At 39.4% G+C, this 23696-nt stretch overlaps 2 protein-coding genes across 4 annotated transcripts in view; one reads left to right on the top strand and one right to left on the bottom strand.

Moving 5' to 3' along the window:
• Positions 1-240: 240 nt before the first annotated feature.
• Positions 241-14652, bottom strand: trmt1 (tRNA methyltransferase 1). Its single transcript, XM_015031452.1, has 16 exons — positions 14482-14652; positions 9355-9663; positions 9062-9245; positions 7399-7586; positions 7051-7166; positions 6228-6340; positions 5412-5560; positions 4086-4169; positions 3571-3640; positions 3305-3439; positions 3138-3223; positions 1941-2049; positions 1752-1828; positions 1508-1627; positions 548-662; positions 241-477 (listed from the first exon to the last, which is right to left on the bottom strand). Exons 1-15 carry the CDS (start codon positions 14523-14525, stop codon positions 638-640), a joined length of 1809 nt encoding a protein of 602 aa, XP_014886938.1. The 5' UTR covers positions 14526-14652; the 3' UTR covers positions 241-477; positions 548-637.
• The window catches only part of nacc1b (nucleus accumbens associated 1, BEN and BTB (POZ) domain containing b), a 34760-nt gene continuing 23797 nt past the window's right edge, over positions 12734-23696 (top strand). The window contains exon 1 of one of the 3 annotated variants that reach the window (XM_015031455.1): positions 12734-14110. The gene's annotated coding sequence lies outside the window, so the exon portion shown is untranslated. Of the gene's footprint in view, positions 14111-14810; positions 14929-16261; positions 17518-23696 lie in introns of those variants that run through there. The other 2 variants (XM_015031454.1, XM_015031453.1) reach the window with 2 other exon arrangements.

Genomic DNA, 23696 nt, shown 5'->3' with positions numbered 1-23696 from the left:
GTCGGCCTAGTTCTTTTATTTTGCCTGATCGCTGACCGGCCAGTATTTACCTGTGAAACCGATCTTCACAAAAATCTGATGATCAAAAGTCGCCCTACTGTTGCAATATTCAGGACTTATCTGACAAAAAAATAAATTAAAAAGTTCAGAATCTGCAGTTCAGCTTTTTTAAGAATCAGTAACAGGTCAGAAAATTCAATCGGTACATCCCTAGTAATTTAAAGTCAAAGCAATGACTTCTTTTGAATGGAATAAATGTTTTATTGGCGCAAAACCGAAGAGATACTTTCCATTCTGTTCAGCGGTCCAAAACTAACCCCAGAGTATCCAGACTCTACCAATTCAACTAAAAATAAAAGATTAAAAATAAAACTCCTCAGAATGAAAACAAATAGCTAGCACTCATTCAGTCTTCTCATCACACGTCTGCTCCGTCTGGTGGGAGTAGCAGCAGCCGTCTCCGTGCGGACACGTTCCCTGGAGGAGGAAGCAAAACGAGATCAGAACGGATACAAGCGAGTCGTGGTTCCTCTGAGGCAGATCGGACCTGCTTGAATTTCTTGCAGGGGAAGTTCTTGAGCTGCGACGAGTCGGTGATCTGGTTCTTCCTTTTGTTCTGGAACTTCTTCCTCTTGTCCTACAGGTCAGTAGAGATGCCGCCCCTGGAACAGACAGGAACAATCAATAAACTCCAATGGGCGGCCATGTTTTACTGGTGGAATCAGACTGGAAAAAATGACAACTTAATGTTTTCTGCATGACTAAACTAAATTGTTTGCATATTTCTGCATAGAAATACTTTCAGATTTATTATTTAAGAGGGTGGATTGTGGGTATTGTGGGACTGTGATCTGATTGTCATAAAGGTAACCAAACGAAGATGAACCAGCCTCGTTTCACAAACTGGAAAACATTTTTTTTTTTACCTTCAGCCTCAAACAAGCAAATGTGAAACCCATAATCATTTTATATTTATTAAAGTTGTTTTACATTATTAAACATCATCATCTGGGTTTAATTTTCACTGAGAATTTCAATAAACGTCAGTGAATCTGAAGCGCCAGCTGCATTACCGCACTTAAATAATCAGGAACGCTCAATAGATTAGAATATTATTGTAAAGTGTTTTTGTAATGTAATTACAATGTATAATCTATTATGTAGACTCATTACACATTGATGTATTTCATGCGTTAAATTCTATTATTTTTGAAGATTATGGCTAATAATTAAACAAAAACCAAACCCAGAAATTCAGAAAATTAGGATATTAAACTAAACATATGTAAATAATAGAAATAAAATGTTAAGAGCTACAAAATCATAGGGAAGACTGCAGACTTGGCAGATCACCGTTTCCAAGGATATATTTCTAGAAAGTTTATTGGAAGAAAAAACTGTCAGAAAGAGGTGAATAAGTTTAATGATTTTAACTTTTTAAATTGAATCGTAGGGAAAAACAACAAATCCTGAGATGCGTGTGAATGTGAGAGTTTGTGTGACCGACCCTGCCTTGGCTCGAGCTTTGGGCCCCCAGAAGGCCTGAGGGTTCTCCTGGAACCGGGTCAGGTGGCGTTTACGAGACTGAGGGTTTGCATCCTCTCTCACGGTGAAGCAGGCTTCTAGACTAAACACACACATCATAAATACACACAGGTCATTTTTACAACAAAAGGAAAAATTTTCCAAATTAAGTCCTGACATGAGCCCGTCCACTGGACCTTCTGATAAAACATCGGGTCTCGTCTCACCTGGGTTCAGTGGAGAGGATCTTGAACGCAGGACTGGTCTGAGACAATTTCTCCCTCTTTACAGGATTCGTTTTCTCCTACCACAGACGAAAACGGGGGGAAGAAAAAAACCCACATTATCATGTGATTCTTTAATATGCATTTCTGTTGGGATGTAATAACTGAAAACGTGTTTTGTGAAGCATCTACCCAACATCTCATGATGTCCCAGATGACTCCAGGAGGAGCGTCTGTCTTCACCGCGTTTTTACAGGCGTGAGAGAGAGAAACCCTGTGGCCTGCGTGGAGGAGAGCCGACCTGCAGGAGAGCAGATCCAGTCAGTCCAAGACGCTACATCAGTTCAACCATCCACACTATTCAGATTTAGTCATGTTTGTTTCATAATTTATTGTAATACGGAAACCCAAACCTTTCCGTCTGTTCATTGACCGCATAATTTTTCACAAGCAGCTCAAATAAGATTAAACTCGCATCTTAAATCTGTTTTTTATTTTTTCACAGCGCTCTGCATCTTTTTTGCTCCAATAGTCTTCCAAATCTGAGGATTCAACAAGTCTAATTTAAGACGTTTTAGGACATTTTAAACAGTACGTTAGCAGCTAGTTACTGGTACTAGCTAGCAATGGTATGTTAGCAGCTAGTTAGCGGTGGTGCGAGCCAGTGGTGAAAACTAACGTGGTTCAGCCAAATTTGCCCTTACCCATGGTAGACACAAAAATGCTCGCTAGCTAGCTAGCTAGCTAGGAAGGGTATATTAGCAGCTAGCTAGCGGTAGCCTCAACCAAGATGTCTGCAGACTCGAGCTTTTGCCTGACAAAAAACTACATATTAGAGAATACCGCTCTGGAAAAACCCAAGAGTCCACTGCACTCAACCTGGTTATTCCACCAATTATTGATTTCTGAACTCTTCCTGAGTTAAAACATTAGTATTGTTGTTTTCTTTGCATTATTTGAGGTTTGAGATCACTGCATCTTTTTTGTTATTTTGAGCATTTCTCATTTTCTGCAAGTAAGTAAAAACATTTTGCTTGGAATTTCAAAGACATGTCAGTAGTTCATAGAATAAAAGAACAATGTTTATTTTACTCAAACATATATGTTTAAAGAGTAAAACCAGAGAACTGATCGTTTTGCAGTGGTCTCTTAATTTTTTCCAGATCTGTACACGAGGCTAAATATTCCTGCCACGCCAAAATGTCAGACCTGATCAACTTACATTTCTTTTTATAAATTTAAGGCCTTTGTTTTAGATACATGAATTTAAGACTTTTTAAGGACGCACGCAAACATCCCAGACTCCTAAAACTGTCCATATTAGTTTGTTTTAGGGTATTTTTGTAAATCATAATTAATCATGCACAGGGCTGTGTTTGTGTCTCCTACCTGAACTGGAGCAACGACGGAGTGCTACAGTGTATTGTGCTGCTCAGATTGTCCACTGTGTAGTAGAGAGGAACATCTTCCAACTCCTAAAATACACAGAGAAAACATTCATCATCCACGACCCCCAACCACACCGGCTCGGTCTCACTGACCCGATGGGGGGTTACCTCGGTAACCATGCTGAGCATGCCCTCGATACGTTTGGACGTTCCGAATCTGGACGGGTTCCCCGACACGGCCTCTAAAACCTTCTGGACGAAGTCCAGGTCGTGGATGGCTTCGGCCCAGAAGGGACCGCCCAGCTACGAGACACAACCAGCAGATTGTTCAAACGCCCAGACCGCTTTTCAAGCTTCTCAAACACAAAAAGACGTTAGGAAAGAGTCTTGATGAGGTGTGATGTTGCGTTTGAGTGCTGATATCTGTGTGCTACCTGGTGTCTCTGTCCGCAGTGCTCACACTCTGGTCCGACCGGCGGTCCAGTGGCAGCAGAATACTTCATGCTGCAAGCACACCATTCACACTTAGATAGGAGGGAAACATTCTTAAAATGTCAAAAATGTGTATTAGGATGCAACCTAGACATGTTAGGAAGTGCAACGAAGACCCTAGTGTAGGTATTCCACATTTAAAGGCCGATACAACCTTAGAAAGAACCGAAAAGTTTGTTGTTTTAAGAACAAGGACATTTCATACTTCACAACAACTATCAGGAAGTCTTCATTGGTTTCTTCCACCGCCACACACACACGCTTCATATTTCTCAGACACCATGCAAAAACATAAAAGAGAAACAGTTCTGCCCAGACGACGTGTCAAAGACAACCCGACCAGAATGAAGCCAGTTTTCCCCTGCAGCCCGTAGAGAGAGAACACGTTTCTGTTTCGTTGCCTCAGCTCTTCAGCTGAACGTCTGCAGAGTTTCAGTTTTTATCGTGTCTTTCTTACTGTTTGCCGCTGCTTATTCTTCTACCCAGCCTCTGCATGTGGAAGGAGCCGCAGCCGACGCAGTTGTACACCAACGCCTGTTTACTGCCACCAGAGAATGGGGAGACAAACGGACGTCACTTCTGCAACATTTTTATTCACATTTCTGTCAAATGAACTTTTCTTCACAGACTGGATGAGCATAAGATGTGTGTTAGTAGTGGCTTTATATATTCACATGATTCAGTATGACTTTATATGTCAATACTGGTGCTAATAAACCAGTTTTTCTGCTGTTATTTATCTTTCTTAATCTGTAACAAACGAGTTTTATCTTATACAGCAACATACATAAGCTAAAAAACTAAATGGGAAAAAAAAGTAAAAATGAAATAATTAGGTTTCTGTACATGTTTTTTCAGGTCAAAACAAACTTCCAGGTTTAAAACTCAAATATCTTTTTCAAATTGAGCAAAATAAATAAATCACCTGGTTTGGCTTTGGGCTAAAAAGCCAAACTTAAAAAATAAAAAACATTAATTACTACTAGTAAAATAAAATCATAAAAAATAATAATTATTATTATTAAGCCATGTAAGTTAATAAACTCTAGCAAAACAAAACAAAAAAAGTTATATTTGATAACAGTGAAATTTTAAGAATTTTAATTGATTAAAAACCGATTCACAAAAAATCTAGTTAAAAATATGGCACAATAAAATGCATTATATTGTTTTTTTCTGATAAAACCATGCATTTCTGACGCTATTTATTTTATAATAATACATCTTAAAGACTGTAAAACCAAACCAATCAAAAGGTTTGACAAAAAACCAAGTTGAGATGTTTTAATTTATAGATAAAGGATTAAAACTGGATATATAGGAAATTTTTTGTTGAAAATTCTGGTTTTGTTTTTGGAAAAACATAAGCAATAAAGTTTGAAGACTTAATTTTCCAGAGATCTGAAAAACGATAAAAACACATTTCCTTTTTTTGCTGGTCTTTTCAAATCAGAAAAAGTTAAACTAAAACTCCATCCATGTTAAAATAAGCTAACTATAAAAAGACTCAATAAAATAAGCTAAAACATATTAAGCTCAAGCTAAATGAAAAAAAACAACAACATAAATTAAGATAAAACTTATTTTAAGAAAATAGAAACAGTTGAAACATAACGCAGTGATTTATTTGTAATATTGTTCAGTTTATTCTCATCGTTCCTTCCAGATTTGGTTTCTGTATCGGCCCAGTTCCAGGATCAATCGTCTCCCATTGCACAGCCTTTTTTTGGACAGCCAACAGGTCTGTGTGTGTGAGAAAGAGACAAACGGACGGAGGAAGTACCTGGCAGAGTTCTTGACAGTAGCCTGTCCTGTGAAGACTCTAACAAAGACCCGGATGTAAAAGTCGGCGCTGATGGACAGCAGTGGCTGGATGTATCGCTGGTATACTCCGGCCCGCTGGTCCAAACTGTGGAGGATGATACGAAGAGCCTGCAGAGGAGGAAACAACATCTGTTTAACATTTAATGTAGATCAGAGATGCATCAAATCAATCAGGTGGAGATCAGGAAAGGCTGATCAGAAAACCAAACACCTAAAAATCCTTTTTATTAAGCATTAAAACTAACAACTTCCACCTTTTCTTCAGCCTTTAAACACTTCAACAGTATGAACTTTAATGCACTTCTTTTGAGTTCAATATATAAAAAAAATCATTTGTGAACTTTAGAGACATGGTTACATGAGTGTAATATTGTATTTTTGTTGTTTGTTTTTTGGACATGAAAGATCAGACCTTAAAGATCTCCAGGAGCTGATATCAGTCAGGAAAAGCTTGATTGGTGCATCTCTATTCGCAATCAAACTGATATTTCTGTTTTCTTGCAAATTCAAGTCAAATAAATAGAATAAAAATAAGAAAAATAAAAGACATAACCTTGTGCTTAAAAGAAACAAACAGGCAATTTAATTCTACGACAAATAGAAAAATCTCCTCTGATTTGAGGGTTATTACCTAAAACGTCACTGAAAAAAGAAAAGAACCCGGTTTGTTTTTGTTTTAGGTTCTGACTACTTTAAGCGTTACAGTAACTGGGCCGTTTTGATACAATGCGATCACGACCACAGTGCCTCCGTTTTCCCACTCCAGTGAACTCACCATCTCGTGGCAGTACTTGCTTTTGATGGAGACTGAGCCGTATTTGCTGTAGCAGGTTTCCCCGCTGTTTCCCGCCATCACGGCCATGTCGGTGCACGTCACGCACAGCAGGCCTGGCGGAGAGAAGACGGTCGGCACCGATCAAACCGATTAGCTCTGGTTTTATGCGACTGTCTTAAGAAAAAGCTGGAATCAAATGTTTGAAATGAATAATCCTCTTTCTCAACCAAAAACTGTCACTGCTTTCTGCTTTGCAGAAATACAAAGCACTGAAACTAGAAACATTGTCTTTAGGTAGATCTATAAATCATGAACATATTTGATGCCTAAAAAGCTCCAGCTGCGTCTGTCTGGTTTTCAGTAGTTAAAGGAAAGAGAATTTATTCATGTAATTTTACAGGTAAAACATTAGTAAACTGAGCTTTGTGCTACATCTGTATAAAAATAAAATCCCATATAAAAGAATCTGATTTAATACTTTAATAGATCTTCAAAATCAGTAATCTGACAGAAATTAAATCATAAGGATGTTTTACACTTATGGAAACTCAACATTTACTAGGATTGCACCAATAAATAAATAAATAAATCAGGCCAGATTTTCTAACATTTGGGAGATCGAGGATCGATCAATACTCACATGAAAAACCGATCGTATTGATCTGCACAACGGTCTGGAAATCAACTGGTAAATTTAATTACTTTTCAGACAAAAACAAACATTATCGACAGGTCAGGCTTTTTAAAAGGTCGGTAATCGGCTAAAAACTAATCGGTGAGATGGAACCGAAGCAGACGACAGTCAGTCTGAACAACAACTCACCTCCTTCACTGACGGCCTGCACTGCTGCGTCCAGGAACGCCGCCGGGCTTCCGTAGGGATCCAGATCGATGACATCGTATCGCTCTTTCTTCCCTCGCATTTCATACATGAGCATGCTGGACACCAAAAAAAAGAAACAATGAGAAATGAAAATTGCTGAGAAAATTGAAATTAAACTTACATAAATAGAAAGAATGATTTAATTGGGGAAAAATAAAGGGGGAAATTAGTTAAAATCAAAGATTTGGAAGGGGATAAGTCGGGTCACGAAATGCAAAGCTCAACATAGGAACACGGAGCATTAGCAGTGAAGGAAATCCAGACACATAAACGCAGCGGCTGGCTGACCTGGCGTCCCTGCAGCTGGGCTGCAGCAGGTGGTCCACCCGGTTGTACTGGGCGTTCCGGGCGATCAGCGCCGCCGCTTTGCTGGAGAAGTCGTTGGCGGTGACGCTCTGCAGGCCGGGGACCTCCAGAGCAAAACGCACCGAGCGCAACCCGGAGGCTGCCAGGCCCTCCAGGACACGGAGACCGTTCTGAACGTTTGAGGAGACGAGCGAAAAAAAAAAAAAGAAGAAAAAATTAACACTAGCACACAATAATCTGTTCTGGTTATTTCAGTCCAGAAACGCGATTTACTGGAATTTTATACTAATTGGAACAATGGTAGATGAAGCAAGATAAAAGGGTTTTGATATTTAAAAAAGAAAATGATCTAAATAATTCATAAATTAATTTAAAAGGATTAAATACTATAAAAAAATCAAGATTTTTAGCTACATTTTTACTAGCTTGAATTGCTGCCAACTTCCTGTGCAGCATTCTGCATTTAAGGCCAATAAATGAAGTTTTTCTGAATGAATAAGTCACTCTCAAAGTGTTTTTCTTCCTTTTAAAGAGAACAAATCTACAAAGAAAAAAAAACAAACAAAAGTGCTCAATTAAAAAAGCACAGCACCAACTCCAACTAGTTCATCTCCTGTGAGAACTGGGACAGTATGTACAGTAAATGCTTTCAACTTTCAGGAAATTCTCCAATTACCTCTCCTGACCACTTGGGGCCACCAAAGTGTGAAATTACCTAGTAGATGATTAATATAAGCAGCTTGATGGAAACCTTTATTAAAAGAGGTTTTATACTTGAAGCACTATGTGTGTGTGTGTAGGGGTGTGTGTGTGTGTGTGTTTTTCCGGATAGGAAGACTCCTCCCAGTGGAAATTAGACCACTCAGTGTGATAGACTTCATGCTTCACTTCAGAAGCATTTGCATCTCCACCAGTTCAGTTTTTAAAGGTTCTATTTTAGAGCACAGTACAGTAACCATGTTAACTTCAGTTGTTATAAAATTGCTATATATATATATATATATATATATATATATATATATATAATGACTTAGAAGAAATTTTACTTCCTATTTAACACCTTGAAATTGGGCCTTTGTCTCTTTAAGAAACTCCTGCTCTTTCTGAAACTCCGCCTTCAGGAAGTCATCACAACGTGGCTCCTCTATTAACCCGTTAATGTTTTAACCAGCGTTGCTCTGAGAAATAACTCGTATAATGAGCTCAAATGGTTCAGTTCCACCAGGTGTTTGCCAATTGCTGCTGGCTAGTCTGAAAGAGCTGAGTGGGGGAGAGCTGCTCTGTGAGGAGGAAGCTCTGAAACTTCAGAAGCTGCAGTTCAGAGGAGGAGCTTTGTGGTCAAAGGCGGAGCAAGGTCACCCAGGCATTTTGCACAGCTGACTGGTTGCCATGGAGATTAAGGGATTTTTTTTTTTTTCAAACGTACATGAAAGAATCTAAAAAAAAAGTTGATTTTACAAAACACTGCCCCTTTAATGCTCCATCACGACGACAGCAGCTCCTTTCCATTCAACATCTGTCAATATTCCAGGTTCTCCATGTGCACAATTAAAACAAAACGCAACAGCAGAAACATGTGTTTACTGTATGGTGGTAACATCCACCTTACTTTTTAGATTTTCACCAGTGGGAACTCGGTGCATACCTCACATTTTTCCCCTACTCTTGCTGTAACTTTGGGCTTCTCTGCACCGTTTTTCTCCGCCATCTCTGCCTCGTTCGTCTCCTCCGGCAGAGACACCACCACTCGATCTTTTTCTCCAGGAACGAGCACCTTCACCCCCCGTTGGGCCAACACGTCTCGAGCAAACTCCGTGATCACGGCACATCTTGGAAAAAAAAAAAAAAACAAAACTATATAAGCGGAACCAAGTAGCATAAACGCCTTTGTTTTGAATACTTTCCACATGTTTTGTTCCAACACTGAAGTTGCCTTACGTTAAATCTCTGTTAAACTCCTGGACCGGGTTGTAAAACACCTCATTGGCGTTGGGAAACAAGATGGCCGCCTTCCCCTCCTTCACAACGGTCTCTCCAGGTAACAGCTTGGCGGTGGGCGGTTCCTCTGAAACGTGCGTCGAATCAGAACTAACCTCGGACGAGGGGTCAGCGGCGGAGACCTGGGGGTCCATAGAGCTCCGTCTTCTCCGACACGTCTGATTGGCTGAATACGAGGGGGAAGGATGGAGCCGACTGGAGGTGATGAGAAGGAGCCGCCGGGCCGTACGCGCCAGCATGAGACGCAGCCTGCAAAAGGAGACGTTTGTCACATTACCACAACAAAATTCACTGTATTGTATTATGGTTTTATTTGATAGACCATACATATAGACTTTATACTTCATATTTCTGAAGAGGAAGGAAATTTATGCATTTTTTAAAAATGCATCTGAAAAGTGTGGCGTGTGCATGTCAATACTTTATAGAACCACATCAAGGACCAATTAAACCAGCAGGTTTTCCACTACCCAGATCTACGCATCTAGAGAGCATTTAGCAAAGTGCACAAATGATTAGTCAAAAATTTTAGTTATGCCATACTTTTCCCATTCTCAAATATGTTGGACGACAAAGCAATCAGTGCAATGCTCAAAGTTTTTGATGTTGTTTCAGAACCTTACCTAATAATAAAAAAATATTTATAAATAAAAACATAATATGAAAAAATGAGAATAATGAGTGACATATAAGCAACTTATAGAACGATAAGATTGTAAATAATATAGGACATAAAATAACAGGGATTATGTGACATTAACACTACTATAAATTATCATTTGTGTCTTTATTTCTATGTTTATAGCCAATTCTGGCAGGATCTGTTCTAGATATGAGGTCAGTAAATAAAAAAATTTAAAGATGAAATTTTACTCCAAAACCTCAAAAACTACAACGTGCCACAGAAACAGCCAGAGTCAGTTTTCATTATTTCCAATGCAGGACACCTGGTAAATTAGCGTATTATATTATTTAGCAAGCGTTTATGGGGGGAAACTGTCGTACGAGTTGTAAAAATCCAGTTAAAACGATTTTCCCCTACCTTCGTTTCTAGATATTGTCTTATACATTACCTTCTTTTAAATTCAGTTTGGTGCTTTATTTTTGTTTGTTTTTACGTAAAACTTAGTTACAAAGAGCCTGTAAATGTAAGCGATGCTACGTGTGTTTTATTAAACGAAGCAGCTTTTTAAGCAAGCAGGCAAACAAGCCGACTGTTTCATACTTCGTCCCACATAAATGATGCTAGTCAGGCTAAGTAGGCAGTGCTACCATTTTATTTATTTATTTACCTGCGACACTTCCGTCTCTCGGTCTTCTTCTATTCTGCTCTATAAAACGTCTTTCTGTCCCACAGTGTTAATGTCTTTAGTTCTGCTGCGTTGCTTGCTTTGCAATTTACTCAAACTAGCACATGGGAGCAGCCATGACTCGAGTGACAGTACGGATGCCTGTGCGGCTCAAAGAGAAGGTCTGAACCGTTGGGTTGCTCCGTTGGTATGGCAAGTCAATTTACCATATAATAGAATATTGAAATAAGTATTCAAACACAGAGAAACGCCTTCTTTCCATCCACATTCCATCTTGCATGTACCTCAAAGATCATTCTCTCTAAACAAATAATGTTACTTGTCATTGCTGTTTATATTTAAAATATAATTCTTAAATGCAGTAACTTTTTTTCAGTTTCTTTTATCCCATTGTTGTAAGTCAAAGCTTTTAGTTTAGGATGATAATTCCTCATGTGGAGTTGATGTTATGCCTAAATATAACTACAATGAAATAACATTTTTATGGTAAGGATTCAATTGTACCTGTTGTGTCATAAATAATATATTAGTGTCATACAATATTCATGCATACTTTTTTCACATTTTGACACACTTTCACAGCAAATTACAATGCATTTTCCTGGGACTTTCTGTTATAAACTAACTAAAGGTACACCACAATTGTGACATTGAAGAAAAATAGTTTCTAAAATGTTTCACACGTAAAAAAATCTGAGGAGTGGCATTCATTCAGATGCAGCCCCATTTACATTGTTATCCCTAAATAACCTTGACTTCCACCAACTGGAACAGTGGAATAGCTTAGATCAAGGCATATCCATCTACAAATAAGCAGTCAATTAAGGAAATCTGCAGCAAGACATTAAAAACTGAAAAACATAAAGCAGTAGTAGAAAAAATATAATTTTTCCTAAGAGAAATATAAGTTTGGGACATTGGATAACTATGAACATTTGGATCTTAAATATCTGTAACACATATTAAGTGGAGTGTTTAAACCTCAAAATGAAAAACGTAGTATTTTGATAATTTTGGGTACATTTAATTTCACGTGACTTGGCCGACATTAAATGCTACAACGGTCTGCCAAAGTTCCTCCACACAGGGGCTGCCAATAGAGCCGCAGAGAAACTGTATGACGTATAAAAAAATAGAGTGAGAGGGTTCATCAGTCAGCAGGAATCTGGCCTACTTTTCGCCCAGTAAACATGCATAAAACACGTCAGTCTCATGAATAATAATTTAATATCCTCGTGCCTGCAGTTAGCGGCGCATTTTAATGAAAGGCTAAACATAGCCTATAGAATCACCTCGATTTCCCCAGATTGAGGAAGTACGGGGCTGAGAATATCTCTGCAGAAAGAAGATAAGGCCACTGCATTCCATAAATGTATTGTGTTACGGCGTGACAGTGATGCCTTTTTATTGGACAAGTCGCCTGAACAAAATTCAATTTCGCTGCCTCTTGCCTGCTGAGTCCATGCTCTTTCAGTGCCCACAGAGAAATGACTAACTGTTTTGCTAATGCGTTTCTTAATAACTGTACACATTTAGCTATTTCTCTCGTGTGTCGTTAGAGCATGACAAAACAGTCTGAATAAAATGAAACAAAGCAGAAAATGCAGAAAATAAAACTTCCTGTAATCTCCAACTTTCCAGCAGACAGCTGAGGTTTTCAGTGAAGCTCAGTGTTGTCTGGAACTGTAACACCTTCTGTCACAACGTAGAATCCATCCAACAGAGAGCAACCGCAGAGAAATAGTGAAATGTCCTGCCAACACAACATTTCACTATGGTGGCACATTTTTTGTGTTGTTTTTGTACCTTATTTAACCTTTTAGAATTGGAGAGCTAAAAATTTGGTTTTGACCTACAAAAACACATTCCTCCACGAGGATTTTAAAAGATTTCAACCAGGTCTAGATGTTTTCTTAGTAAGAAAAGACTTCTGTCGTTCAGTTACACCCATTTGTTCAGACGTATGAAGAATACAGGAAACACTTTTGTCTCATTTAGAAAACAAACTCCTGCACTTTCTCCTGTGAGCTTTGTCTCCTTTTTCATATTTTGTATCAGTTATAGCAAACATTACGGTTTTAGTTTCATCCCAGTGTTACCTCACCTTGTCCAATAATGTGCCTTTACGCAATGTACTTTCTCTTGACAAATAAAAAAAAAAATTCTGTTTTACCTCACAAAGATAAAACATTTTAATCAGAGTGTAGACTTCTTGTCGACATCCCTCGACGTCTTAAAGTGAAAAAAAAGCCCCTCAACATTCTGCTTCCACCACCATATCTGAAAGTTCTTAAAAGTTTTCTTATTTGCAAACTTCTTCTTTGTGGCAAACAGCTCAGTCTAGGTTTCCTCTGACCTTGAAAGCGTTCTCCAGGGAGAGGTTTGGCCACGGTTCCTGGGTCGCCATTGAACCTCATAACCCATTTCCTTTCCCCTGACGGACAACACCTTCAATCGTCTTCCAGGCAGATCGGCGGCACATCTGCATTCTCAGAATCAGAACCAGACATGGAGAAGCGGCGTTCCGTTTTTATGCTCCTCTAGAATCAGGAACAAGCATCCAGAAAACTGCAAAACTGCCGAAACATTGAGCACCTTGTAAAGCAAGGCAAAAAAAAAGAAAAGAAAAAAAAAGCCACCTGTTGTGAGTTACATTTGATTCGTGATAACTGGAACATTGATCAGAGTATTTTTTTTAGGTATATTTTCTTGATGATGGCATCTGACAAAATGTAATGTTTGTTGCTTGTGTTATGATTTCATGGTGTAACCACGTTAAGCTGCCTTGTTGCTGAAATGTGCTATAAACTTGACATCCGAAAACCTTCCACGCAGTTTTTGTGTCTGCTTGTTAAAACTGTAAATCTACAATTCTTCTTCTGACATATTTTGAGTTTTGCTGACTTTCCCCATAGTTGCTGCCAAGCAAATCATTGTCATCCTGACAAACGGAATCTGAGGACATATACATCTACAAATAAGGGACTCGGTAACCCGTCCGTGATTTGCATCACCTGCCTTCATACTGTATACGCCTCTCCACACAAACCGGAACATCTGGATGGGGGCGCTGTGACAATGGATGCCCAGAGAGCGTGGCGCTATACATCTGACACAGGAGAATTATAGAGTTAATAGTATTTGGCATGACAGGGAGAGAGAGCGGGGAGCGCAGTGCCGTTCCTGAGTGCAGTCTTATCCTGTTTAGTATTCACTGTGCGCAGCGCCTGGAGGCCCTGGAGGGGCTTCACCTGCCCGGAGTCTAGACGCTCTGTTTCACGCAACTGAGAGGACAGCGGGGCATCGAACCTGCGGCCCCCCGGCTTTCACCGTCCTTTGGCTGGGCTAGGGCACGAGGGAGTCGCTTCCACCGGCAGAAGACAAAAGTGAGTGTGCGGGGCTTGAGTGCGTGGACTGGTGGTGGGTGGGGCTCAGACAGTCGGGTCGGCTGGGGACGCTCGCGGCACGTCTTACCTGCTTCCTGCGACGCCTTTGGGCTCCTATCGGTCATCCTTTTAAAAGTAATCAGATTACTTTACTTATGTGCGGTTTGCTGATGCTGCCGACCTTCCCGCCAAATTTAAATTTTATATATATATATATATATATATGCGCTTTGATTTATTTTTAGATTGTCCCTTTATTACCACATGATGAGCACATTTCTTATTATCTGACAATAAGACACTAATGACGCGCGTCGATAACCTCCGTTGTCATCTCAAGCCGGGTTAATGACAGGAAGTAGTTAACTCACCGAGATAATTCCAAGTCATTGATTGCTGGAAGTAAAGGTGGCATATATCAGTTCATTACAATGGCTCCATTGGCAAAACAGTAGCGACAGCATCCCCCCTATCTGTCCGTCTACCTGTCTATCTATCAGGTCGATCAGTGGCTCTGTGATCAGTCTGCAACCCCTGGGATGGATGGGAGGGTAAAAAAAAAAATAAAAAAATCCCCGCTTTGCTCCTCTCTGTTCCCCCCTCCTCGATAGTTCTGAGCTCCAATCCTCGCCTGCATGCATGCATGTGTGTGTGTGTGTGTGTGCATGAATGGTGTGCTGCTGCTGGTTCACAGCATACAGTCAAAGTGAATGACTGTCTGTGGCGAGGCAGAGGGAGGGAGAAACTAGACCGCTTCTTCTTCTTCTTGTGCGCCGCTCCTCCATTCGGAAGAAATTCCAGCAGAATCCAGCGGAGGGGTAAGTTGAAAGGTTCGGATCAACTCGCACCCCGGGCGGTTCGGACTCATCAGCCGGTGCGGGACGGAGACGTCTTGTCCCGTTCCAGCACTGTGTTTTTGTAGGGGGTGGGGAGGTGTCCTCATGAATTTGGATGAACAGGGAGGTATGGTGTGCTGCTAAAGTGAAGGTGAAGCTATTGTGAGTCTTTTTTTGTTGTTGTGGTTTTGTTCTGAATTGGATGGTAAAGTTGTGGTAACTGTTGTGGGGGGATGGGCACATGGGGCCAGACCAAACTTTAACCACTTCACACCGGCTTCATACTTTTGTCGCGCTGCACACCCCCCCCCCCCCTCCTTCAGTGGCGCCACCAAGAGCTGGGTGAGAGGGGGACAATGATCATCCCCAAAAAATTCTGTATAATATAATATAATATAATATAATATAATATAATGTGAATGATTTTAAAATAGGAGGGGTCAAATGTTTATAGCTTACAAGATTTATTTATATTTCTATGTTTTCTTTGTCGGGCCCTATTTTTAGATATATGCCACTTTCTCTGGGACTGCTCTCAAATTTCACAAGGTCAATACCTGCTTGATGTCTCACCATATGCCATAAATTATGGCAAAATTTATTAGGGATGCACAATATATTGGTATCTATATCAGTATCGCCCGATGTTAGTCATTTTTTTTTAAGATACTGGTGCTGGTTTGATAAGTAAAACTTGGCCAATTAACAAGCAATGTTTATTTCCATCTTGTTGCCAAGAATGGTTATCAGCCATAACATCAATTTTACGTGTAAAAAGCACAGATTTTCAGTTGGTCAAGATATGAAAAATCAAGCATAATATAGTAGATTCATAATTAAGCTTGAGTCAGTGGACAAAAGTTTTGTGCAGGACATTTCATTGCTTTATCCGCTACCCACGGCTTGAGCTGAGTGTATATTTTGTATCCTATTTTACCAATCACCTGAAGTCATCATGCACCCAGGTACCTCCACACCCCATCTCCAGCAGTCATCCTGTGATGGATGAGATGCCAGGCCATCATAGGGCAGCACACAGGACAGAAACTCATACCTGCAGGCAGCTTACCGAGGCCAATTAACCTAAGAGTCATGTTTTGAACTGTGGGAGGAAGCCGGAGTACCTGGAGAGAACCCACCAGTGGTGCCCCCAAGGGGGGTTAAAGGGTTTATGGCCCCTTCCAGGAAAAAATGTTTGCCACTGAGAAATAAATGTAATACACAATAAATAAATTCATATCTATAAAATTTAAAATAGATTAACAATTGTTAATATAATAAATATATCTTAATTTTTTTTTTGTTTAGCTGTGCACTCATAAAATCTTTACTGGCCTGGTTTGCCCACCCATACGAAAATTTTTGGAACCCACCCGTTGATGGAGAGAAATCCATGAAAGACCACAGACTGGGATTCAAAGCCAAGACCTTCTACTTTGAGTGAAATGACTACACTGCTACCAACTGCACCATGCAGCCCATTCCCAAGATTCAATCAAAGGTTGTTGTTGTTTTTTTTTGTTGTTGTTGTATTATTATAAGAGGCCCCCCGTGTAGCCACCCCTCTTACAAAATCTCTTGTGGCGCCCCTGCTCTCCTTTCTTTCGTCGGTTTGTGGCTCAATGAGTTCCCGGCTCATCTTTCTCCCGCATTCCTGAACTTCCTCAAAAGCAACCTTGTCTCTTCGGGTCGTCAAGCTGCAAGTGCAAACCGCTGCCAGTCGCCTAAAATCACAAAGTACAGTGAATAAACCAGCTAAGTTTAGTTTTTCTTTTCTTCCAGCCATTCTCGTATCCATTTCTCTCCCCTCCTCTCTGCTCTGTTCTCCTCTCGCCATGCCGCGGATCCATCCCTCTGTCTCGCCCACAGTTGCAGCGTATTTGTGTCCCGGGATGACCTGTTGATGTCGGTTAAAGATGGAGTGCCAAGATCACCCGCTATAAACTCCTCCCCGGTTAAAAAAAAAAAAGAAGAAGAAGAAGAAAGAAAAAAAAATAGTCTGGAAATTGGAGTTCTGCCCAGTATCGCTTCTGTGGTTGGCCGAGATTGCTTATTATAAATAATTTAATTCAAGCAAGACATCATAAGCGACATCTTGGACGGGACTAGCTCGTCTCCGAACCGGATCGGTAGCTGCTCCGCTGTACCGCCGGGAGGAGAAGGACATCGCACGGTGCTGCTGGCACGGAGACGCGGGGAGAACACCGACCCCCTCGACGGTTTTGAGGAATTTTTTTAATGTGCCCCCAGACGACAAAAAGAGAGAAATATTTCACTGCATTCTAAGTGAAGTTGGAGCTTGAGCTGACATTTAAAATAAAAGGGAGGAAAAAAAAAGCTATATTTTGAATCCTTTCTCCGCTGCTGCCCCCTCCTCCTCCCGCTGAACACGGCCGGTCTCTCACACCGGCCCGGGCCAACCGAGCACTCCCAAATCCTACCGGGCATCGAGGCTGGCACACAGCGGGGGCACCGACAGCTTTCTGGCCGCTCCGACTTGCCCTGCTTCACCGCTGGTAGCGGGACTCAGCCTGCAAGGTGTCTGCCGGCGAGACTCTGCTAGACTTTCACGTAAGATGAATTAATGAATAACTGATGTGCATAAATGATAAGTCGTCTCTGAAGTTTGAGCGGTGGGGGTGCTCAGGGGGAGGCTACACTGTAGCCACATTGTGCTGCTTATCTCAGTCCTGCCCTCAGTGTCGGCGAATGCAGCACTTGCCGCTACAAACGTCTTCAAACAAGGAAGCGAATTTTATTTTTGCGTGATTAACGGACACGTTTGCTACTTTTAACGTGAGAGACAGCTTCTTTCTTCTGACCAGTGTTAGCTTTAGCTTTAGCCTGCTACTTGCTAACTGGATACCTTTTAACCTCCCAAAAGTAGTAAACTCACTGGTTTGGCTGAGATTGATGCTCATATCAAAAGTCTAGTAATTACGACGTTCCAGCAGAAACAGCGCATTATCTGGACACACTTTTAATATTTGCTTGCAGCACACTGAGGGGCTGCATGTGGGTGGTTTTGCATAAAGTGCTAAAAAGACACTTTTTAGCACATAGGGACACACACAGAGACAGAGAAAAAGCTACACACAGTAGAGCATTGAGCCAGAGCATGTAATGGGGCACATGTTAACTGCGGGGCAAGGGTCAAGTGTTTTGAATTAACTCTCCTTTATGTTTCCTGCAAGTTGTTGTGACCTTTCTGACCTGTATGGGGGGAGAAGTTGGTGCGTGTAGGATATCCATACATCCGTGCCCCTGTGTATGTTGAAATGAAATTAGTCAAGCAGCATGGATGTGGGAAAAACAAAACAAAACAAAAAAACGTATCCTTGCAAATAAACAAAATGCACCACATCGCTTTAAAAATGAAGCATAAACGTTGTTGATTTTTATTGTGAGGGATCGTGCTGATGAACTAAATTTTAATGAGTTATGGGTGTCAACCCTGCCCCCTTCAAATTTCAGCCATGACTCATATCATTCCTATGGTTTCCTTTTAATGAGGTTTTTCTTGCCACTAATTGCTTATGGATATTTGCTTTATGTCCACTTGCAACGCTTCTGTTTATTTAGCTCAGAAAAAATAAAAAATGGGGAAGCAATCCACTTATGTTTAGATGATGTCCAATATCAGCATTTGGATGCCAGTGTGATTAACTCCATCTGACCTTCTGACCACATTTAGACTTCTTTAATTGGACGTCTGTTCGGCTTTCGCTTTCAGCCACAGTTTCATACGTTTTAGACGGGAGACGGTGTCGCTGTTCTGTGATTTTTTCCTTTTTTTTTTTCTTTTTTTTTAAAAACAAAAATTTGCTCAGTAGGCATTTGCTGTGCACACCAAAGGCACATTTGGTTGGAGGGGAAAGAAAAGAAAAACAATCACTGTCATGGCACTCTTAATTTCCACACTATGCTCTCATAATAGGTAATGCTCATTTAAAACTATAGTTGGCAAGCTTCAAGCAGCAGCTGTCTGCAGACTGCTTACAAGAGCCAATAGCTCAACTATTAAACATGGTCATATTATTAGCCTGATCCACCAAAAATAACAGTAAATAAATGCAACAGATAAACGTCTAATTTTACTAATAAATCTATAATATTTTAAAAGCGGTAAGAAAAACAGCTTTTTTTGCAGTTTTTATTGCACTTGCTTTGTCTTTATAGCTGTCTGTTTATTATTATTTTTATGACTGCACATGTTGTGCTGTGAAAAAAATATTGGCCCCCTTACAGATTTTGTTTTTCTTGCTCTTTTGTGAGACAAACTTAAAGTTAAAATCAGTTTAAATTAACACTAAACAAAGTTTAATAGTGGACAAAAAAATAACCTGAGTCCATATAAAATTCAGTTTTGAACAATTATTTGAGTTATTCCGCTTGTGTCGTTGGGGTTGTCGGCAGCCTCATGCATCGTCTCCCAACTTTGTTGTGTGCATTCTACTTTTTGTCGCTTTTGTTGTCATTTTTTGTGCCATCTTCTCTATGACAGAAATATCTTTGGTCTGATGTGCTTTTAGAGCTGTTCTAGCTTTTATTTATGCTATTTTACTACTTTGGGTGCACCGATTGTAGTTTCCTGGCCGATCACCAATCTTTAAAAAGCCTGATCTCCCGATTCCAGTTTTGGCTGATACTTTTTATTTTTGTCAGAAAAGTTGCAGAATAGAGCGACAAAGTTGATTTTCAGACTCTTACGGAAGTGACAAAGATCGACAGATGAGATTGGGTTCCTGTGTAAACATCGACTGATCCCCCAAAAATAAAGGAAATCAAGGCTGATTTATTAGCATCTGATTTATTAGCATCTCTATTTAGCACTTTACTTGTTGTTAGTTCTGGAGCGTTCTAGTGAAAATCTGCACTTAACTCCACTTTAGATACCGATGGACGACCAGATTCCTTCACTATGACCTAATAAAAAACAAAAAAAATTCATTGGCCATCATTGCAAAGTTTTAATGTCAGTTGGTACCACAAAAGGGTGGTACCAACTAGTTATGTTTAATCACCAATTTTTTTTTTCTCCACATTGGGCCAGTTTGGTTTATATAACCTTTTTTTTCACTAACATAAATAAAATCAGAATCTAAAAGCTGCATTATGTATTTACTCTGGTTAATTCTCTGATTTGATATTTAAAAAAATGTGTTTGATGATCTGAAACATGAAAATGTGATGATGTAGATAAAATCTGTAAGGGGGCAAATAGTTTTTGATCACATTGTATTTATACCTATAAACTGCAACACGTCGACTATCAGCCTCTGAAATATTCCTCTGAACGTTTGTTGGCTTGACAGCTGGAAGCCGTAATGAAGATATCAGAGAGAGGTTAGAGATTTTTAATAACTTCATTTCTTTCCAAATAACAACAGTCTTTTGTTTCCTCATTCTTCATTTTCTATTGGTTGATAGAGGTGATATATTACTTACTCACTAAACTCAAGAAAAGTCTGAATTTCACAGTAATATCCTGTAAATCACAGCATTAAAATGTTGTAAATTAAAAAAAAGTAAAATACTTTAGATGAACAGTAAAATGTAAATAAATAAATATCTGACATTTTTAATGTTATAGCTTGTTTAAATGATAATTTTGCTGATATCCGGATTACAAATTCAACAAAAAGAAAACTGCAACACAAAATCCAAAATTTGACAAGTATATATAAATATTTTACTTTTGAATATTTTCAATTGTCAACATAAAGTAAACATATTTCACTAAGATTATTATTTTATTGATAAGCCATCATTTTATATCCTAAAATGAATTGAAATTATTAACACAATAACATATTACAGTAAAATTAGTGACATAATTGACTTCCTTACTGCATTGGAGTAAGGAAGCAATGATTTTAAATAAATATAGAAAGAAACACAACATGTAGCACTTACAGTTATACTGCACTCTCATCTTGGTAAGTTCATTTGAATGATGGGTGTGTAATGTTGTTGCGCAATGTCCCGTCAGTTTAGCACAGTAATGTAATATCTTTCATTATATTATATTATTAGAAATAAAAGAAAACATATGGAGGAAGTGCTTTCTGGTTATAATAAGACACGTTTAATCTCCTGCTGACTCCCCTTAGCCTTGTGATTAGATTGATTAAAAGGATTTATTTGATTATTAAATTGTTAAAACGTTAATGACCGTCTAGTCTCTGTGCTGCGTTGTGGAGGCGTAAAGCAGCAGATCATGCCTAGTCGGTACCCTCCGGTCAAAATTTTTTATTTTTTTTTTATTTTTTTTTCCCCAGCGTTTATTGTTCATCTGGGGAAGGTTTGCTGAGTGTGCATCCCGCAGCATCCTGCCTCACGTTTACACCTAGTAGCTTCCCATCACTACCGCCTTGCTTTTGTAGCCAAGGAGCAGCTTTTTAAAGGAGTTAAGACAAAAAAAAAAACCCTTCCCGTTTCCTGTATACGTTTTATAATTTAATTCAAGCCAGGAGGAGTTATATTTGATGGTTTTATGTGTCCTATACGTGAAAATGTGTCTGAAGTTCGTGTCCCAGGAGACGTTTTGTGTTTGGATGAGACGGAAAGATTTACAAACGGAGACATTGTTGTGCTTTTTTCAGATTTATTCGGGTTTAATTTAAGCCACCGCATAAACAAAGTTGCATTCAGTGCATAGCTGCATGCTGCTATACTGATTTGGGTTGTGTAGGAATTTAAATCTCTGCCTCTTTCCACTCTATGTTATTGTGAAATGATGGCTCTACACATCTGTTTGTGCTTTGACAGGTTTATGTTTTTTTTCCCCTCACCCCAATGCTTCACTTCACTTCTAAACTTTTAGCTGTTTTCATGAGTTCTCCAGGAACTTTGATGAAAGTAAATCTATTTGTGTTTGTTCTTTCTGAAAACAAGATGGCACGATTCAGCATGCTGTTTTATTATGATTGGGGGTTTTTGTCTGTTTTTTTTTGGCCTTTTCAGGATATCTTTCTGTATTTGGCGCCTCTCTTGGTCACCTTTGTGCTACATTTTTGCTGACTTGGTAGTTTAGACGGCAATTAGAGAAAGATTTTAGTTTAAGAAATTTGCTCTGAAACTTCCGGTTGGTGGCTTTGTGGCTTTTCTGTGAATGGCTAAACGTGGAAGAATTTAAGATGAGGCTGACAATTTCTGGAAGATTTACTCGTACCACAACTAGAAGTTGAAACATCCGCAATGCTACTTGACACGCTATTGGCTATTATGTTACTGGTGGCCACTGGTATCAAAACCTAGTTAGACCTGAATGCCATTGCCGTGTTGTGTTGGAGGAATGGTCTCCAGATTAAGGCTGAACAATATACTGTGAATATACAGTATTATCATCACAATTTCATTGTGTACAATATTCATATTACAAAAGACTGTTTGGAGTGCAGTATTTGTGGGCTTATATATCCTAAGTGTTGCCAACTTGTATTTTACATGCTACTACAACGGACCCCGCCTGTTTGCGGTTTGATATTCGCAGATTCACCTATTTGCAAATTTTTTTCTTTGGTATATAACTCCAAATTATTTGGCGATACACGTTTTCAGAGGTCTCAAATACTCGCAGATTTCAGCTATTTACAGGTGGTTGTTGTCCATAACCCCCACGATTACCGGGGGTCCACTGTACAATATTTAGCCAGTTGGACAGTGTCTTCTGGCAGCAGATGCCCACATCAGACAAAAATAACTGTGCTAATAACTAAGGTGTTAAAGGTCACAGAGTTGCTATTGCAAGATTTTCTAATATCCTACAGCCTCTACTTCAGATGTATACCGCCTGTTTGTTGAACCACGTTGAGTTGTGCTATACTGTTACTTACAACAGTTTGTTCATGGTGATATTTTTCAGTCATGCTTGTGGAGAATATTTAAAACGCTGATGTAGTCAGGTGTGACAAATGGCTATGTTGGGTTTAACCATATTCTGGTTTACATGCAAAGTTTATATGCACTTACCTCTCTGAGACTGACAAAATAGTTCTTGACTTTAAACTATGGAGATTTTCACCCTGGAGTGATGAAATAACTAGGTCACGTTTTTCAAAAAAAAAAAAAAAAATTAACCACTAGATGAAAGTCACAGTTTGTGAATTATCTTTAATCTACAAAGAGTCAAAGTTATACACTACTTATATTTGGTTGAATATCCTTTAGCATTGAAATCACACACTTTGTATATCTGTTAGCAAGATCTTTGCATGTTGCAGACTTACTTATCAAAATTGGTAGAGTTAATTTAAATTGTTTCAGATTCATGGATTAGCCTTTAAGTATAGTACATAAAATCTTTTATGGAGTTAGGGTTCTGGGCGCTTCAGAAACTTGTGTGTTTGCCAACTTCATCCATGTCGACGAAGAAAGAACATTCTGCTCCAAAATTAACACAGGAGCTTGGCTGGAATTCTAAATGCTCACATTGAGGATCCAAATGTCTTCTGGAAGAAACTTTTATGGTCACGCAAAACAGACTGGGTTATTTGGCCACAATGACAATAGGCATGTTTGGAGGAGACAAAATTACTGTTTTCACACTAAGAAATCTGAAATTTGTTGCAACCATTGTAGCATCATAGCGAGGGTCTGTTTCTCTGCCAGTGCTAATGGTGCATTGCATGAATTCTTTAACTTTCCATCAAATTGACAGCAAGGCAGTTAAAACTAAGGGCATAGTTGGAATGGGACAATATTCCCAAACACATCAAAATTGGTTTTGGAACTAATTAAGCGCTCTA

The sequence above is a fragment of the Poecilia latipinna genome, unplaced genomic scaffold (genome assembly GCF_001443285.1).
Source record: "Poecilia latipinna isolate Pla-1442-1.1 unplaced genomic scaffold, P_latipinna-1.0 Scaffold208, whole genome shotgun sequence".
Classification (NCBI taxonomy): Eukaryota; Metazoa; Chordata; class Actinopteri; order Cyprinodontiformes; family Poeciliidae; genus Poecilia; species Poecilia latipinna.
The sequence above is the reverse complement of the archived record's forward strand: the minus strand, read 5'-3'. Positions and strand labels throughout refer to the sequence as shown.

Bases quoted from the DNA above. Each gene is read 5' to 3' on its own strand.
- trmt1 (XM_015031452.1), bottom strand. From the start codon at position 14,525: ATGCCACCTTTACTTCCAGCAATCAATGACTTGGAATTATCTCG. The intron at 3,440-3,570 runs GTAGCACACAGA...TGTGTCTCGTAG, and splicing joins ACTGCGGACAGAGACACCAG to CTGGGCGGTCCCTTCTGGGC. The intron at 2,050-3,137 runs GTAGGAGACACA...GCTCTCCTGCAG, and splicing joins CCGTCGTTGCTCCAGTTCAG to GTCGGCTCTCCTCCACGCAG.